Genomic DNA, 18,720 nt, shown 5'->3' with positions numbered 1-18,720 from the left:
GCCTGGACTCATCCCCTGAGTCCACTGTCTACATAACCGAGAGTGTCGTTTAGCATCCCCATGATCAGGTCACCTCCTCTCCTCAGAACAAGGGCTGCCTGCAGGCATGAAGCGCGACCTGCCAGAAATCGGCTTGTTGGAAATGTGACAGAATGAGCTGAAAGTGGCCTCCAGGAGAGGAGCCCAGGCCCCAGGCTCACACCCACCCTTTCTACCCTGGAGAGGGAAGGAATCTTGGGAGCTGCCCTAGGGTTTTCCTCTGGGAAAAGTAGAGCACTCAACCCAGGCTCAGGCTTAGCAATGGAGAATCATGACTGGGCTTCCTGCTCTGTGTCCTGGGGCCATTACTTTCTCGCAGCTCTAGTTTCCCCCCAGTGCTCAGGGATCACCCTTCCTCACTGGTCTGGAGGTAACTTATGCCTGTGCCCCAGACAGGCGGCCCTCACTCAGTGCTTGGACACTCCAGCACCCAGGCTTAGATTTCCCAAGGAAGGGAAAGGTGCACATATTTTCTGAACCCTCACTGTGCTAGACATCATGCTAAGATACTTTAATTTTAATGTCCACTCATTTGATCTTTTCAACATTGCAACCTACCTTACCTCGCATATCAGGACGTTAAGTTACTTGCTTTAAGTCACACAGCTACGAAGATCTGAGCTCAGGCTGACTGACTCTAAGCCCCATGTCCTTTCCGTGGAACAAATGTGACCCTCTTGGTGGAACCAAGGATGTTGTTGTGGGAAAATGGTGGTCTCTGGCATTGGAAGTCCTGGGTGTCCATGCTGGCCCTGCTGTCGACTAGCGTTCTGACCGTGGCCAAATCCATTCCCCATCCAGGACTTCATTGTTCCCATTCATAACAATGGGTAGCAGAGATGGGTGGCAAGTGGGCCAGGAGATCTGTGAGTACTTTCCTCCGCTGACATCTTAAGTCTGATTCTGAAAATCCAGGGTGTGGGCTGTGCTGTCTGTCCATCCCTGCTCACTCCCTAATTCTCTCATCTCACTTCCCACACTACACTCTTCATCCAGGCTTCTGTGCTCTCCTCCCAGCCCGCCTTCCCATGGGTGTCCATACACAGTTTGTTCTGCACCCCTTCTCCCCTTGCTGTGGTGGCTGAGACCCCGGTAACTTTAAGAAGCCCTCTCTGCCCACCCCTACTCATGGGAGAAGAGGGTTCCTTCTTTTCTAGCACCCTGTGGCTGCAGTCCTGGCTTCTGAGGCTGTTTCTCCTGGCCAGTACATAGGGTCATATATTACACAGGACCCCATTGCGGGACAATGGCACAGCCCCATTTTATACATGGGTAAACTGAGGTCAGGAAATAATAGCTAACAATGTTATAGATTTATTGTGCATATCTGTTCTAAGTACTTTCTGTGTATTCTCCTTTAATCTTCAGAATAGTCCTGTGAGGTGGATACCATAATTGTGCTCACTTTGAGGTGATATGTAGCTTGCCCAAATCACAGTTAGTGAGCGACCTAAGATTCATACCCAGGGTCCCTGTTCCTCACCATCATGCCAACTGCCCACGAGCGGCCATGGCTGAGTTCAAGAGGACTGAAGAATCTGAGCAGAGCCTGGGGCCAGGCTGTCTTGGTAGGGTTGCCTCCTTCTTTGTTAGAACATGTATCAGGTGCCTCTGGACTGTGCGTCACTAGTGCATGCATGCTCATGCAAAAGTGCTGGGATGTGACAAACAATAGGAAATGAGGTCCCTGCCCTCCTAAGGAGGACTGGAGCCAGATACACAGAGTGAAGGTCATGCCCTCGAGTGCCAGCGGGGCTCAGTCTGGTCTTTGGATGACGAGAGGAGCCTCTTTAATGACTCCTGAGCTGGGTCCAAATGGAAGGGTACATTCTCACCGTAGGAAGGACAGGGGTGCTTCCTGTGGGGCAGCAGACCCTGCCATGCCACAGGGCCTCCAGCCATGACCACAGATTGAGCTGTTCCAGCAGAGTCTGACCTGAGTCTCCTCCTCCCACCACACCTCGCCATGCACGAGGGGCATTCCCCAGACCACCCCATGTGTGGGGCAGGGAGAACAGACCCCCAGATGGCCCCATATGGGAACGTCCAGGAACTTCCTGGGGCACACCCACCTTGATGATAGCATTGTTGTCATCAATCAGCGTGTCAGTCACCTCCACATGGCTCTCCTCTACCACCTTCTGCAGCACCATACGGAAGGTCCCGATGAGCCTAGGGACGGCAGAGGGCACATGGTGGTTACATGCAACAGACCAGGGTGAGGAGCAAGACTGATATCCCAAGAGCTGTGACTGCTTAGGGAGGACTGAGGTGGGCTTGCTGCAGCTCTGGGCTGGGCTGGAGGTGGCCTAGGAGCCAGGGCTGGTTGCAGCCAGGGCAGCATGTCTCACTGTGGATGGTTGTTTGTGGGAGGCCCATTTCTTTGGCAGAGCTCCAAGGGGCAGTGAGCACCCTTAGGGGATGTCTACAGAATGTGGGGAAGAGTGCATGGAACCCAGGTTTAGCTGAGCCCTTGCAGAGAAGTTTCCAGATGCTCAGTGTGGAGGCTGGGGAAGGACCTGAGGTTCCTGGATGGACAAGTAGCTCCTCCGGCTTCTACTTCCCTAATGATGACTGAGGTTTCCAGCCCACACCAACAGCACTCACTCATCCATTCCACATCCGCAGTCTGTAGGTTCCTGGATGGCAGGAACCTGTGTGATGGCAGAGCCCATGGATCTGCACAGCAGGGGAGAGGCGGTACAATGCTTTGGTTAACAGCACAGTCCTGGCGTCAAAGAGACAGGGGTCTGAATCCAGCTCTGACATTGACTAACGAGCTACCTGCTTCCTGGGCAACTTCCTTAAACTCTCTCAGTCTCAATTTTCTCATAAGATGAGCTGATAAGCCCTACTTCACAGAGTTGTTGTTGGAAGACTGAGTGAGATCATCTGCGAGTGTTCTTATCAGAGCCCCCAGCACAGCCAGCACTCCGAAGCAGTCTGGTTGGTCGTTATTCATGTGCTGCCTCTAAACTGCGAGCCTCTCCAGGGCAAGGGTAGTGCTTTCTATTCCAGCCTCCGTTTGACATTTCTAGCACACTAGAGATCTCAATATCTGCTGGCTGAAATAATGAACAACAGTGGGTGCCCAATAAATGCTGATGGAGTTGACTTCAACCCCATTGCACTCCACAGTCAGAAGGCATTTGCTGCTCTTGGAGAGAACGGGGAACTCAGAGAGACGTCCTCACATCGTGCTTCCACATGGGGTGGTTGAGAACACACACACCGTATCTAGCTGAAGGCACAAAGGCGAGGGAAGCATCCAGGGTGTGTGAGAGCTAGAAGGGACCTTGGGCATCATCTGATGCTGCTTGAGATTTATAGAGGAAGACGGTGAGGCTACGGAAGGGGAAAGGACGCAGCTAATTAAAGCCAGATCTGGGTGAGGTGAGGAATCAGATGAATTCTGACTTAGGCGTGCTTGATGTCTATACCACCTTGAGGTCTACGGAGGGTGAACACTGATTTTTAAAAAATCCTCCCATCTCTGTGAGGGGAGGAAGCGGTAGGGGCAGCCCTGAGGGATGGATATGAAATGCTCCCCTCTGGAGCTCAGAGCCCCATCCACCAGCGCGCCCCACCTCCCCAAGGGTGAAACTGACCACACCCCTCCTTCACTCTAAAGCCAAACTGGGCTTCTGGGCTCTTAGATCAGCCCCATGGAAGCCTTCCATAGCTGCATGCACCTCTCCCCAGCTCAGGCAGTGCCCCAGAGACAGAAGTGCTGGGCTGGCGGCCAGGAGCCCTGGAGCCACTGCCCCTGAGTCTCAATTTGGTCTTTATAAAATGAAGAGGGAAGAGGACTTTTAGCTTCCGTACCATGTAGACATTCTAACAGTAGAACATGGGCACAAAAGAATACGCTCATCTTTTCTCAGCCTCACCTCTTTTTGTTCTAAATCAGTGGTTCTCAAACTTCAGCATGAACAGAATCACCTGGAGGGCTTGTGAAAACACACATGGCTGGGATATCCTCCTCTGTGGATGTGCTGGAAAATGTGTCACTGGTGGGAGAGGAGAGGTGCTGATCTGTAGCTTTTGCTGGTTTCCGAGGTATAAATACTCCCGCCATGGCCAACTTTAAGCTCCAAATGCGAAGTCACCAAACTGGGTCCACTGGACTTCAGTTCACACCACTGGCCCTGCCCCCAGGGCTCTGATTCAGTGGGTGGGAGGGGGGCTGAGAATGTGAATTTCTGACAAGTTTCCAGGTGATGCTGAAGCTGCTGGCTGGGGAGACACTTTGAGAATCCCTGCTCTACTGTTACCCTTTGTGGATGGCTATTCAGATGCCTTGATTCCCCTAGGACCTATCAAGCACCTGTTGAGCGTGGGGCAATCAGGCACATCTTTCTCCAGAATTAGATACCTAAGAACAGCAGAGGCAGCTCCCCAGGATCCATGGAGGTGCTGCAATGTGACAAGACACCCCCAGGGGGCAGGGTGGAGCTATTCCCCCTGCAAGTGCTCAGAGAGGCGTCTTGTGCCTTCTAGGCTTAACCCGCCGGAGTCTCAGACCTTAGACTTGGGAAGAACCTGAGAGATTTTGCCCAGCATCCCTTCCAGGAGGAATCCCTGAAACAGCCTCCCTGATACGTGCTTTCAAGCCTCTGATAGATACTCCCGTGGTGGTGACAGTGATGGGGCTGTCACTGGTAGTCCATTCAGCCACTGCTTTAATCACATAGTGTGCTGAGCGAGACTGGCCTCCAGGCAAATCCCCCACTCTTCACTCCCTGGTCCGAGCCCTGTCCACATGCGACTAATTCCATCCCTAAAGGGAAGCAGTGTAGACAGTGAAGAGCCTGGGCTCTGGAGTCAGACAGATGTGGGCTCACTCAGCAGGACCCACCCCCTGGCAGCGGTGTGGTTTGGGCTCCTTGTCCTAGCCCTCCGACTTCCACTGGACAGTGGTGAGGAGACTGATGATGTGAAATTCCTCTAACACCACCGGCACTCGAATGCCAGCCCCTCCTGCCTCCCTAATAATGCGCAGGGCTGGCCATCTGGAGGGCCCACCCAGGGGGGTCTCCTTTGCAGGATGGGCTTCAGGGGCAGAACCAGGCTGTCCCCCACCCTTCAAGCTCTGCTCAGTCTTGCACGGCAAGAGCTTGTCTATGTCCCGGAGAGTGGGACTGGGACGCTAGGAGCTTGCAAGATTAAAGGAATCAATTTGCCACACTCCCAGAAGTGGCTTGGGGGGTTTTAACTCCTAACAGTTCATCCCCAACCTCTCTCAAATAAAAGTAAAAATTATATTATTTGACATGGACAATTGATATTATCTCAGCCTTATGTAAAGTATAAAGAAAAGCAGTTTTATAAACCTTGGCTCTTTCTACAGGTCTGTAACATACCATTTAAGCAAAAACACAGTGCTTGCCATGAAAATAGTTTCAAAACAAAGGCCCTGGCACTGCTTCTAGGATGCCATCCCTCAGCCCGTCCTCTGAAGATATTCTCTGGGAAGAAGCTGGGACAGGAAGAGGTAGGGAAGCCCCTGGCTCTAGCCCTTGTGGTGACCCCAGAGGCGACCCTGCTTGCCGCAGCTGGCCTTTGTGCATCCTGGCTGCACACATAGTAGGGTCTTGATCCTCTGCATGGGTCAGCATGGAGGAGCTGCCTGGGAGAGTGGGGCCCAGGACAACTGAGGAAGGGTGGGTTCATATGCCCCTTAGACAGCCAAGTCACTTCCCTGGGAATGGAGTTGTGAGTCCATGTGTTCTGTGGGAAGGAGCACTGGCCCGGGCGTCAGAAGGCCTGGGGTGAAGACCTGACTGTCCTGAATCTGCTGCGTGACCCTGGACAAGAGGCCTCTCTGGGCCTCAGTTTCCCTGGGGCTGTTAGGCAAAGGAGCTGGGGCTAACTCCATGTCCTCTGACTACTTGCCTTACATGGCCATCCGGGTCACCATGGCAAAGAGGGTGCCCCTCACAGGAGACTGGCTCCACGAGGGGCTGGGCAGCTGGGCAGAGCTAGGATCCCCACATAATTAGCTGGCAGGAAGAGGCCTCCAGCCCAGGTGGGCCCACAGACTGACCACAATAGAGCGGCAACTGGGCACCAGAATCCTGTCAATAATTCATCACTTTCCCCTGGGAGCCCGTGTCAGGTGTCCTGGGCCCTTCAAGGCCTCTCCTGCTCTCCTGGCTCCTGAATTATTCAGGGCCCCTGGCATTCTCAGCAGGCAGGAGGCTGGAGGCCAGGCCATGGCCCCTCAGAGGTCCCAGACAGGCAGAGCTGGATGCACAAAATCTTCTGAACCCAACATTTCTTTCCTATGGGGAAGCCCAAGATTCCTGGACACAGGTCTTTGTTCCAGATGGGGCAGAGCAGACCTGGAGGTCTCCTGGTTTCTTCATACCATGTCTGCCTCCTGGCAGCCTCTAGAACCACTGGGTGAGGGGCCAGTTTCCAAGCTGCTCTCGGCTTCTAGGACAAATCCCTCTGTCTGAGATGGCAGTGATGGGATCAGGCTCATTTCTCGTGCTGGGCCCCACTCTCCCAGGCAGCTCCTCCATGCCTCCTTTAACTCAGTTTCCCCAAGTCCATCAGTCATGTGATGCTGAGTGTCACCCTTGAGTGCCCTCAGTCCTTCAGAAAAGAAGGGCCACTCTGATTCCCTCTCAAAGGCTCTCCCACTCCCTGGGGTATACAGAGGGTATACCCCTAACACCACGGGGGCATTTATTCATTCTTTTATTTCACAAAATAATCAGGGACCTGCTATGTGCCAGGCACTGTCCCTAGCAGTGGCCATGGCTTTGCTCATTGCTAAGTCCAGTGCAGACCCAAAGACCCCCTCCACTCAGCCGCCCCATGAGAAGGAGCCTGGGGTCTGAGCTGGGCCATGTGGGGGTTGAGGGCAGTGGCCTTATTGCTCCCCTGGCCTGGCCAAGGCAAATGCCAGGATGGGGAGACTTGAATGTCATATCATTCCAAACACCTTTCTCCCACTCTGACCCCCACAAGCTGACCTGTGTCAGCCTGGGCCTGTGCTCTCCACGAGGGGACCTCTTCTTTCCCATCACCGCTCCGCAGCCAACAGTGCCCTAGGCATTCTCTAGGCTTCCACAGAAATGGCAGAACCTCTCTCACCGGGTCTGGGCCTCCCCTTGTGGGGTTTCCTGCCTTCTCTTGGATGGGGGCAGGCAGGGAAGAAGAAGAGGAGAGCTAGGATAGGAACTATCTCCCTTTCTGTCTTCCTTCTTATTGGCACTTAAGAGCACCTAATACAGGCTGGGTTTGGTGGCTGGCACCTGTAATACCAGCACTTTGGGAGGCCGAGGCAAGTGGATCACCTGAAACCAAGTTTGAGACCAGCCTGGCCAACATGGCAAAAACCCTGTCTCTACTAAAAATACAAAAATTAGCCAGGCATGGTGGCGTGCACCTGTAGTCCCAGCTACTCGGGAGACTGAGACAGGAGAATCGCTTGAACCAGGGAGGCAGAGATTGCAATGAGCCGAGATCACGCCACTGCACTCCAGCTTGGGGGATAGAGTGAGACTCCATCTCCGAACAAAACAAAAACGAAAATACCTAATAGAAGCTGGAACTTTCAACATATTCACTGCATGGTAGTCAATTTCCCAATCTCCCAAATACATCTGATTTGTTCGTAGCAGTCTTTTGATGGGCTCAAGGGTTTCCAGCATTTCAGTGGTTAGGCTGGCAGCTTTCATTGTAAATTATTTAACAATGTCTTCCATGCCCTCGGTTTCCACCATCACTGCTCAGATATTTTGGTTTCTGGGAGTTGGATTAGGAAGAGGAGGTAACAGACATACATTCTAGCCCTGGCTCTACCATTGTCTACCCCTGTGATCTCAGGAGCCCCTCTGAGACTCGGTTTCCCCTCCTGCACAGCGAGGGTTGTACTGGCCAAGCTGTAAGGCTCCTGGATGCTTTGGCACCTACAGTTGGGTTCCTGCAGGGGCTCTCAGGTGCCCTCCCTGGTGCTTGACTTCCGATTCTGTTTCCTCTTTCACACCCACTTGGCCTGTGTGTGAGCCTTCCACCTGTTCCTGTTTCTCCTGTCCTCATAGGTCACAAACCCTCATAGTATCTCACCCCAGGGAAGAAGGCTGTGCTTCACCTTGGGGCCCCCTAGTGGGGAGTGTCTCACCAACCTTGCTTGTGGGTGCCAAAGGCAGCTGCCTGAATGGTGTGATGCCATGAGAGGCAAAGGGAAGGCCTTTGTGCCCTAAACATCCTCCCTGTGGCCCTGCTAGCAGGCCTGAAATGCCCTTGCTCCATACTCAGCTGAGATTTTGAAAGCTCCTAATAAAAGCCACAGAATCAGAGACTCCTTGGAGCCCATGTGGTCGGGTCTTTCCTGACTCAGAAATCCCCTCTACAACGTGGCCCACTCTTTGCTCACCCTCTCCCAGTGGCAAGGAGCTCACTGCCTCCTAAGACAGCACATTGGCTGGAGAGTGCTGGCTATCTTTCAGTGGTCTGCTGTCTTCCAGCAGCCTGTCCCTCATCCTGCCTCTAGGTACACACCTTTCTTTCCTCTTCCTGTGGCAAAAAACTTTCTGGGAGGGTAGTGGCAGGGACTGTGCCTAAATCCCTCATCTCAGTATCTCCAGTGACTAGCATAGTGTCTGACTGGCAGAAAGCATTTGTTCACTATATGTTTGATGAGCGACTGCAAGGTTGGATGAAAAGATGGATGGATAGATGGATGAATGGATGGAAGAATGAAAGGATGGATGAATGGATGGAAGGAAGGATGATGGATGGCAGGATGGATGAAAGAATGAAAGAATGGATAGACAGATGGATTGGTGACTGGAAAGATGGAAGGATGGGCCAGGAGTGGTGGCTCATGCCTGTAATCCCAGCATTTGGGAGGCTGAGGTGGGTGGATCACTTGAGGTCAGGAGTTCGATACCAACCTGGCCAACGTGGTGAAACCCCATTTCCACTAAAAATACAAAAATTAGCTGGGCATGGTGGCGGGCACCTATAATCCCAGCTATTCAGGAGGCTGAGGCAGGATAATAGCTTGAACCAGGGAGGCAGAGGTTGCAGTGAGCTGAGATCAGGCCACTGCACTCCACTGTGGGCCACAGAGCAAGACTCCGTCTCAAAAAAAGAAAAAAAGATGGAAGGATGAATGAATGGATGGATGAGTGGATGGAAGGATGAATGAAAGGATGAAAGGATGAGTGGTGGATGAATGGATGGAAAGATGGAATGATGGATTGATGAAAGAATGGATGGGAGGAAGGATGGGTGAATGGATGGATGGATGGATGGATGGATGGATGAATGGATGGATAGGATGGATGAAAGGATGGATGGATGAATTGATATATGGATAAATGGGTGCATAAATGAATTGATAAATGGATGGAGAGATGGATTGATGAATGGATGAATGAAAGGATGGAAGGATGGATGAAAGAAAGGATGGATGGATGAATCAACTGATGGATAGACAAATGGATAGACAGATGGATGAATAACAGGAAGGATAGATGGATGGATGGATGAATGAATCAATGGATTGATGAATGGATGAATATGACCTCTATGATTTTCCCTTTCATGCTCTCATCTATTTGTCATAAGTTAACACTTAAAGTCCCTTTCCTCCTGGCAACTATAGGGTGGTGCCTGCAGGAATTCTCTGCCACCAGTATCAGAGCAGTGGACTCCTTGTCTCTCCTGCTTAGATCAAAAGTGCTTTAATTCTATTAGTATGATTTAGAATGAAGTCTACTCTTCTTTTCTTTGTAGTCTCCTCCCACTGTTGAGTTATTCTGAGTCCTCAGTGAGCTAACACCTCCACATCTTTTGGACATGTTATAGTTAAGCCATGACCTCCAGCTTGTATAAGAGCGACCGACTTTTTAAAAAGAGATGGGATCTCACTATGTTGCCCAGGCTAGCCTCAAATTCCTGGGTTCAAATGATCCTCCTACCTTATCTGCCCAAGTACCTAGGACTACAGGTGTGTGCCACACCTGGCTGTCATTTTTGAATCCAAGATAGTACTTAGCCACTGTTCCAGCCTGTTCAAATCCTTCTGAATTCTTCTTGTGACCCAGAGAGAAGGACAACAACTACTTTTATTGAACACCTCATAGTGATAATGATCGTACGGCAGGTGTACTTCACTTGCAGAGTGCAAGCTCCATGAGGGTAGGCAACCCGCCCTCTGCAGCACCTAGTTCAGTACCTGATACACAATCGGCGCTTAGTAAACATTTGTTGAATGAGTGAGTGAACATCTATCTCATTTAATTCTCACAGCTGCCCTTTGAGGTAAATACTTGTCTTTTTCACACATGAGCACATTGAAATCAGAGAGGTTATGTAACTTTTCCAGGGTCACACAGTAGATGACTGACCTGAGTGTCTGAGATCAGGCTTGCCTGACTCCTAAACCACCACCCCAAACTGTCAAGCCTGTCCTCAGGGCTACAGAGTGTTTCTTGGAGGAGATCTTCAGCCCCTCCACCTTTCACCTCTCCAGTGGGTAACTGTACCCCAGCATAGCATTGAGGGAGACTTAAAGAAAGGGACAGGAAGCTTTGATGGGGTTGGAGACAGAAGGGGTGATAGGAGGGTGGAATGTTCTTGGCTGACAGCAGCTGGGAGGACTGGGGGATTCTGACGACAAGATGAGGGAGCAAAATGGGGATCAAAGACCAGCCCAAGACTTCTTCGGTCTTTGAAGATCAATCCAGGGCAGATTGGGAGTGTAGGTCCCTCTTTTCAGCCCCAAACATACGGTAGCCCAAGGAGAAGGGCAGCCTCCCAGCCCCTCTAGGCCTAGCCCACACTTACTTGTTGCTGAAGACTTTGCTGTAGTTGAAAACCTGAATCTCCAGCATCTCATTTCTGTCAATGCTGCTGGCCACTGGCCACCGAAACGTCTGGGGAGAGAGGAACAACTGTGGCTTTGGTGGCAATAACAGGTAGGAGCCTTGGGGCGTGGGAGGGGAATCTCTGTTGGGGGTCTCCAACAGCCAGAATGGCCCCTCACTTGGGCCCAGTGCTCCCCAGGGACAAAGCATTGACACCTGGAATCTCATTTAGTTCCAACGACCACCTGGCAGAGCCGGCATTGGTGCCCACTCCTCTTTCAAAGATGGTGCTCAGAGATGTTGGAGGACCTGCCCAAGGTCATGTGGTAGGTGAAGAGTCTGGACCTACCAGGACTTTTGACTCCCTACACAGTGCTGCTTCCATGGCCTCCTAGTTCCTGAGGGGGCTTGGGAGAAGGCGGTGCAACCAGGGTGGTGGTCGGGCCCCAGGGAGACAGCAAGGATCGTGGGTGTGAGCCTGGTTTTTGGCGGGTGCAGAATGGAGCTGTGAGCTTCCAGCTCTCTCCCATCAGGATCACCCTGACTGGTGCGAGCTCTGCCCCAGACTCCTATGTTGAGTTCAGACCACTCCTCTGCCAATGGTAACATCAGGGACAGGTTTGAGCTGATTAGTGTTCCTGGGGTCAGGCCCACAGCCTGTCCCCAGCTCACTGTTTCTGGATTCACCCTTACCACTTCTGTGTTGCTTCCTCCCTAACTTAATGTTAGTGATGAGTAGGAATTTGATTGGGATTTTTCCTGGTGCCCTAGAAATGGCAACAAGGGCTCAAAAGAGAGGCCAAAGTGGCCTAGTGCCCCATTCTGTAAAAAGCTGCCAATGGGCAGAGCCAGACATCTTCCCAGGGCTTCCTCAAAGGCCCTGTTACCTCCAACCATCACCCAGCCCACCTTCCTGGGATGGGACAGAAGACTGGGCAAGGGAAAAGTGGGAAGAATTCTGTCCTGGGCGTAGTGTTTTTGTGGTGCTTCTTGGGGAAACAGCTCATGGCGATTAGGTACCAGCAAGAAGGGCAGCACGGCATGCAAATCCCCAGTGGCATCTGTAGGGCGTGGACTGGCAGGAGGCCCATGGAGCACTGCAGGGCAAGGAGCCCAGCCTGTTGGCTGTGGCAAGTCTTCGAGTTGCGCTCCATTGGCCAAGTGGGGTCGAGTGATCTAATGGCACTTTTTCCATGGGCTGCCCACCAGGGGAGGATGTGGAGGGCCTCAGCAGGGGTCCCTGTCCCACTCCATGTCCTGAGCCACAAGCATGAGGGAAGGGGGATGGCCAGGGGTGAATAGGATGCCAGACTGGAGTAGGAAGCCCTTCTGGACAGGACCAGACAGCGCTGAGGTCTGCTCAAGACGCTGTGGAGAGACCGCGTCAGGGAGGATTTTGACAGATCGGGTGGAAGACAAGTGACTTTTTATTTTTTAGCTCCATTTTTATACCCTACCAAATTCAGACTGCTCAATAGGCCAATAATAAATAATAATAGTAATAATAGCTGCCATTTCTGGGGAACTTTTTCTCATGCAAGGGTCTGAATGCTCTATGTGCATTCATTCATTTAGTCTTTCCGATGGCCCGAGAGGCAGGTAGTGGCTTCTGTGCTCTATAAACAAGGAACTTGGCCTCAGAGCAGCTGCATGATTCGGACACTCCGTTGGTGGCTGAGCAGGCCCTGGGAAGGAGGCTTCTGAGAGCCCACCCTGCATGTTTGCCATTTCCAAAGCTGAGATTCCTTCTCCCAGCCTGGGGACTCAGAGGGCTTGGGCACACTGGGCCAGCCCGCAGGTCACTGCCCAGTGTGGGCAGGGCCTGTTTCAGGAAAACAGCCTTTGTGACATCTCCCTTCAGGACTGGCTAAGTCCCAGGGAGGACCCGGCCTTGGCATAAGAGGGAGGAAGAAGCAGAGGAGGGGGAGGGGGTCTGCAGGGTGGAGTGGGGAGGGTTCTGAGCAGGGCCTAGGGAGGGCTTTAAAGGCAAGGTGGGCACAGGGCAGAAGGGTGGTCTGAGGGGCCCAGGAAGTGGAGGCAGCCCAGCCCACAGGCCTCATTCAGCGGCTGCGGCTCCAGCTTCTGGATGCCTCTGGCAGCTCAGCAGTGTGTGGTTTTCTTAATGAAGCTGCTTTTATGGGGCTGCAGGGAAATAAAGCAGCCCAGGAAGGCCCAGCTCATCAGTCACAGTGCTGTGTGGGAGTGGGGGGCCGCAGGAGCCGCCGAGATTCGGTTTACTGGTGATGAAGCGGGGAGGAGTGATTCAACCCCCTGAGGGTCTGTGGGTGGGATTTTGGCATTGGAAGGAGAGAAAGATCAGGAATAAAGGACATGACCTTGGAGATGGCCCTGTGAAATGGATGGCGGGTGTTGAATGGTGGCCGGAGGCTGAGGCTAAGGGACCTGGGGAGGGAGACTGCCTGGCTGGGGGGCAAGGACCAGTTTGTTGAGTGAGAGTTGGGTGTCAGGGAGGGTCCAGGAGAGAGGGGGCTTCCAGAAGGGCCCCTGACTGCAGATGAGAATAATCAGGGAAGCGTGTGTAGGTGTGTGGCTCAGGTGCCCTTTCAGGAACTCATCAGCCAGGTCTGGGCAGTCCCTGAAGACGTCAGAGGGGAAAGTTCTTCTTGGAGGCTTTCTGGGCGAGGGAGAAGACAGGGTCCTCACTGAATCACAGCAGCTTCTTCAGTCTCTGACTTGCTCTGTGCTTTACAGATACCTCGTTTTCCTCCCCTGTCTCCCTCCCACATTTTCCACCCACAAGAGGCTTTCCCCTCATTTCTCTTTTCCTTCCCTCCCGCATTGTTGCTGTGCTTTCTTCTCCTCACCACATCCATTTTCTCTTTCATCAGTTTCTCTCTCTGTCTCTATCTCTTCCTTTGTTTCTGTCTCCCTCTGTCTCTCTTAGGGGTTCTTCATCTGGAAGAACTGGAATTGGAATCCATTCCAGAAGCTTTTAAAAATCCCAAGGCCCAGGCCTAGAGACGGGTCAAGCCGGCACCTCTAGGTGTGGTCCTGGCATCAGTGTGGGGCCTCGGAGGGTGATGGGCCTCCCGGCTAGAGGGAAGTGACTCAGGGTCTGGGACTGGGGGTTTCTCCCATTTGGCCTCCCTACAAGCAGAGGCATGGGCTGTAAGAAGGAGACTTTTTGGGTTGAATTTTCCTCTCTTATCATCTCTCCTTTGTTAAAACTTTTCAACGGCTCCTCCACAGCTCCCTGAAAGAGGTGGGGATTCCCTTTCCCAGCACCCAGAGACCCCCTTGCTGTGCCCAGACAGCATTGCCAGCCCCATCTCCCATTGCTGACACCTTATTTTGCTCAGGCAGCGTCTGTGAGCTCTGGGTACCTTACAGAGCTCCAAAGGACATGCCCACCCTTTGCTTCTTTTTGTTCTTCTGACAACATTGAGGTTTGTATCTCATGCAGACTGGTAGTCTCCGTGGTGTTGTAGGAACTCTAAGTTTGAGTCAGGAGACTTGAGTTCTAGCCCTGGCTCTGCCACTCACTAGCTGTGCCTCAGCTTCCCCATCTGTGAAATGGGGGGTGACAATATCTACCTTAGAGGGCTATTGAGAGAATTGAATGAGATCTCACAGGTGACAGCAGTCATAAGCGACACAGCACTGCAGAACGCTTTTGGTTTAGATTTTCCCAGTGGGAACTCTGTGCAGGTCTGCAGCTGTCCCGTCTCCCTGTCATGCCACCTCCCTCCCCCTCGCCCCCATCACTTTCCTTTTCTGCCTCGGCCTGTGGATTTCACATGTCTCTTTCACTGCTTCTTCTCTTCCTAATTTCAGTATTCATTGTCTCCTCATTTTTGTGGTTATGTCCTTTCCTCCATTTGGGGTGACATGCTGAGAACACAGCAAGACGAGATGAGGACTTTGAGGGTTTGGGAGCCACACTCCTCTCCTGAGTCTGCCATTGAATTTATGAGCTACTAGATTGAAGGAAAGGGGGCTGGGTGCAGTGGCTCATACCTGCAATCCCAGCATTTTGGGAGGCCGAGGTGGGCAGATCATTTGAGGTCAGGAGTTTGAGACTAGCCTGGCCAACGTGGTAAAACCCTGCCTCTACTAAAATACAAAAATTAGCCGGGTGGGTGGTGCATATCTGTAATATCAGCTACTTGGGAGGCTGAGGCAGGAGAATCGCTTGAACCCAGAAGGCAGAGGTTGCAGTGAGCCAAGATGGCGCCACTGCACTCCAGCCTGGGTGACAGAGCAAGACTCCGCCTCAAAAAAAAAAAAAAAAAAAAAAAAGATTGAAGGAAAAGGGCTTCTGAAGGAAGAATTTCATCTGGGTAGCACTTAGTACTTCCAGAGCACCTTTTACCCATAACCAAACTCACAGCAACATGGCAAAGATGTGCTCCTTTTACAAGTGGGAAAGCAGAGAGGTGAGAGTTGCCCAGGGGCACAAGGCTGCTTGGTGGCAGAGGCAAGATTCAAATTCAAGTCTCAGAATGCTTAGTCTGGAGTTCTGCCTTAGGGCTTAATCCACTACACTGAACCCTCTCCTGAAGCCTGGTACTGCTGGGCAGTTAAGCCAAACATAGTCACTCAAGATGTCACGAGCCAGCAAGCCCCATGCTGGGGGCGAACATTTGCCGAGTACTTGCTGTGTGCCAGGCTCTGTGCATGACGCTGTGCAGAGCACAGGGATGCAGGTTGTTTCTCAGTCCTGGGGATAGTACTGGATAGTTCTGGAGACAGACACTGACCCGGAATAGCAGCCTGGGATAAGACTGTTGACAGAAGCAAGACGGTAGGTAGTACAGATAGGGAGGGAAAGAGGGCCTCTGTTGCGGGGGCGGTCTCAGGAGCCCTGGGAGTGCTGAATCCTGACCCAGTTTTCTGGTCTAGGCTTAGCCCTGACCTGGCTGGTGCTGGCCAGGGCACAAGGTTCTGCATCCTATCAGCCCCAGTGATCTAGGACTCTGCAGAAAAGGTTTCCCTGATGCACTTTGGAGAATGACCTGGATTATGTCCAGCTTGGCCCCTGACTGGGCCTGGAACCATCCTAAATCAGCAAGGTAGCATCCTTAAAGGGACAGGGTTGTAGGTTTGGGGGAAAATATTGAGATGCACTACAAAGCTTTAGAGCAGGGGTCCCCAAACCCCGGGCCATGGACCAGTACCAGTCCATGGCCTGTTAGGAACGGAGCCGCACAGCAAGAGGTGAGCGGCGAGTGAGCGAGTATTCTCGCCTGAGTTCCACCTAATGTCAGATCAGGGACAGCATTTGATTCTGATAGGAATGTGAACCCCACTGTGAACTGCACATGCCAGGGATCTAGGCTGTGCACTCCCTAAGAGAACCTAATGCCTGATGTTCTGAAGAGGAACAGTTTCATCCCCAAATCACCCCCGGCCACCACCATCCCAGTCTGTGGAAAAATTGTCTTCCATGAAACCGGTCCCTGGTGCCAGAAAGTTGGGGACTGCTGCTTTAGAGTATCGTGGGAAAGAGACAGATTTGCGAGCTTAAAGACCTGGGCTCAGTCTCCCTAGTGTGGCTTTTTCACTTTCCCAGGACACAAAGGCTGAGTCTCTCTCTGTCTCTCTGTTTCTGTCTTTGTCTCTGTCTCTTTCCCCAGCTTCTTCAGAGTTGTACGTTAAATGTAGGATCTCAGATCTCAGCTGGTCTTCTTGGGCAATTCTCTTCCCCATTCTAAGACCTGTTTCTTCAAGTGCAAGACAAGAGGGTTAAACTAGATGATCTCTAACCTTAGAGATCAAGGTGATCTAAAGTCCCCTTAGGTGATCTCGTCTGTGCCTTGACTGCTTCCTTTCTATCCAGGCCACAGCAAAGGGCTTGATGTACCACTAGCCCTGCTGAGCCCACTTGGTCTGGGCACAGGCCTGTGGTGACAGGTGCCAGTCCTAGTGAATATCACTGTTTTGTTCATTCTTTCACTCGGCAACATTTTCTGAGCTCCATGCTGGGTGCCAGGCCAATGATGAACAAGACAGGTGCGTTTCTGGCCTCCAGGAGGTAACAGCCCATGACTTCCAGGGACAAGCAGAAAGGGGCAGATAATGCCAAACTCCCCTGCCCTGTCATCCCCCAGGCTGGTGACCTCTTCCTCCTCTGGGCTCAGAAGGCCCAGGGTCCCTCCTTGTTGGTAGTGGGTCCATCTGCCCACCAGACTGAGCCCCTTGAGGGCAGGGCTGAATCTTGTCTACTTTGCAAATGACCACAGGTCCTGGAATCAGATAGACTTGGGTTTAAATCCTGGTGTGGCTCCTTATCACCTAGGATGTGACCAGCCCAGCAAGTTCTAGAGAGTCTAATGCTTGTGTCAAGCTCTCAACCCATCTTGCCACACACTAAGTGCTCAGTAAACAGCAGCAGTTCTTATCATTGCTCCAAGTACTATTGTTACTCTGGCCTCTCCCCTGGGGCCTGGTCCACACAGGGCCTGTGTTAGAGCCAAAGCAAACTGGCTAAAGGTGGCTACTCCTGCTTCCCCAGGGCACAAAGGCTGGGTCTTTCTCTGTCTCTCCATAGCTTTTCCGGTGTTGTAGGTTAAATGTAGGAGCTCAGGTTCCAGCCTCTGGGAAAGGAGACACCATGTCCAGGCTCTGTTTCCACCCATTGTTGTAGAGAGCATTGTCTTTCTTCCATGGCTTCCTCCTCCCCACTCAGGTTCCTAAGCCCAGCTGCTGCAGCCCCTCTCACCCATGCCTGAGCAGAGGAGGGGCCCCTCCCTTGCTTGGAATCCCTTACCTAGTAGAGCTGTGAGAGACATTTGCTTTCTTGTCTGTCATTTCATTTTTTTTAGCCTTGTGACAGTCCCGTGGGGGCAGGTAGAGCAGGGAGCATATCCCTCTGTTACAGAAGGGGAATGCAAGGCCCAAAGAGGTTCCTCAGCAAGGACTGTGGTGCAGGTCTCATGACTCCCAGGCCACTGAGTCTCGCTAAGCTGGCTCCTGCAGGCCCTGGGCAGAGTCAGGCGGAGAGAAGAGGCTTTCTGGAAAGTCAGGAGGCTTTTGGGGGGTTTGAAAGGGCCTCTTTCCCAGGATATTCTGGAACCACTGGCAGGCAGGTTCTTTCAGGGAGATGCCAGGGAAGTTTACGACTTACCCACTGGGTCTAGAGAGAGAGGTTAAAGCCAGGGTACGGTTCCAGGCTATCTTTGGGATTGGGCTGACCCAGGCCTCCGGGCCCTTCCTGAACAGGGGATGGGAGGGTGGCCTTCCTGCTTCGTGGGATGTGCACTGCTGACCAGTGGTGGCCAGGGCTGCAGCCACTTCGCACAGGGAGAAATGGCGGCAGGGGGCGTGGAGAGACTTCCACACGGGCCTTGCAGAGGTGGTGGGAGTCAGGCCCTATCACTGTATCCAGAGAGGGCTTAGGTCTCATCTACGCAAGAATTCAGAGCCCTGGCTTGGCCGCTTCCAGCTCTGTCACCTGGGGAAGGGTAGTTACCATCCGAGCCTGATTTCATCTGTGGATTATTTCAGAGATTGAGTGGAAGGGGCATGGCTCAGGAAGCAGCTCAGGGCTGCTTCTGGGGCCGCCACCATCTTCCCACGGGGCTCCCTGGTGGGAAGTGCAGGATGGCCTGAGTGTTGCAAGTCATTTTACATCCTTGCTCCCCACCTCACTAAATGCCAGCAGGTTCCTCATTGTGACAGCCAGAAACTCGCCTGTCTCCCCAGTGGGCGTGCAGCACTTTCCCCAGGTCGGAGCCACTTCTCCCCATCGCGTGCCCTGCTCTCTGACCCTAGTCACATGCTTCTTCCCATAAATGCCTGGCTTCTGCCCCGCCCCAGTCTCTCCACACGGACTCTGGCTACCCCATCCCTAAGCTCCCATACAAATCATCACGGGGTGTTGAGCCCAGGT

The 18,720-nt window shown here is 52.5% G+C and overlaps 1 protein-coding gene across 4 annotated transcripts in view; it reads right to left on the bottom strand.

Annotated features, from left to right (window-relative positions):
- OTOF (otoferlin) overlaps positions 1–18,720 on the bottom strand; it is a 103,304-nt gene that overhangs the window by 61,405 nt on the left and 23,179 nt on the right. For all 4 annotated transcript variants that reach the window (XM_005576346.5, XM_015433903.4, XM_065527278.2 and 1 more), the window contains exons 3-4: positions 10,849–10,937; positions 2,112–2,211 (exon numbers count right to left, since the gene is read on the bottom strand). In XM_005576346.5, the coding sequence (XP_005576403.3) occupies positions 2,112–2,211; positions 10,849–10,937 (189 nt within the window). The remainder of the gene's footprint in view (positions 1–2,111; positions 2,212–10,848; positions 10,938–18,720) is intronic.

Source organism: Macaca fascicularis, chromosome 13 (genome assembly GCF_037993035.2).
Source record: "Macaca fascicularis isolate 582-1 chromosome 13, T2T-MFA8v1.1".
In the NCBI taxonomy this organism is placed as follows: domain Eukaryota; kingdom Metazoa; phylum Chordata; class Mammalia; order Primates; family Cercopithecidae; genus Macaca; species Macaca fascicularis.
This window is presented reverse-complemented; position numbering and strand designations above follow the sequence as displayed.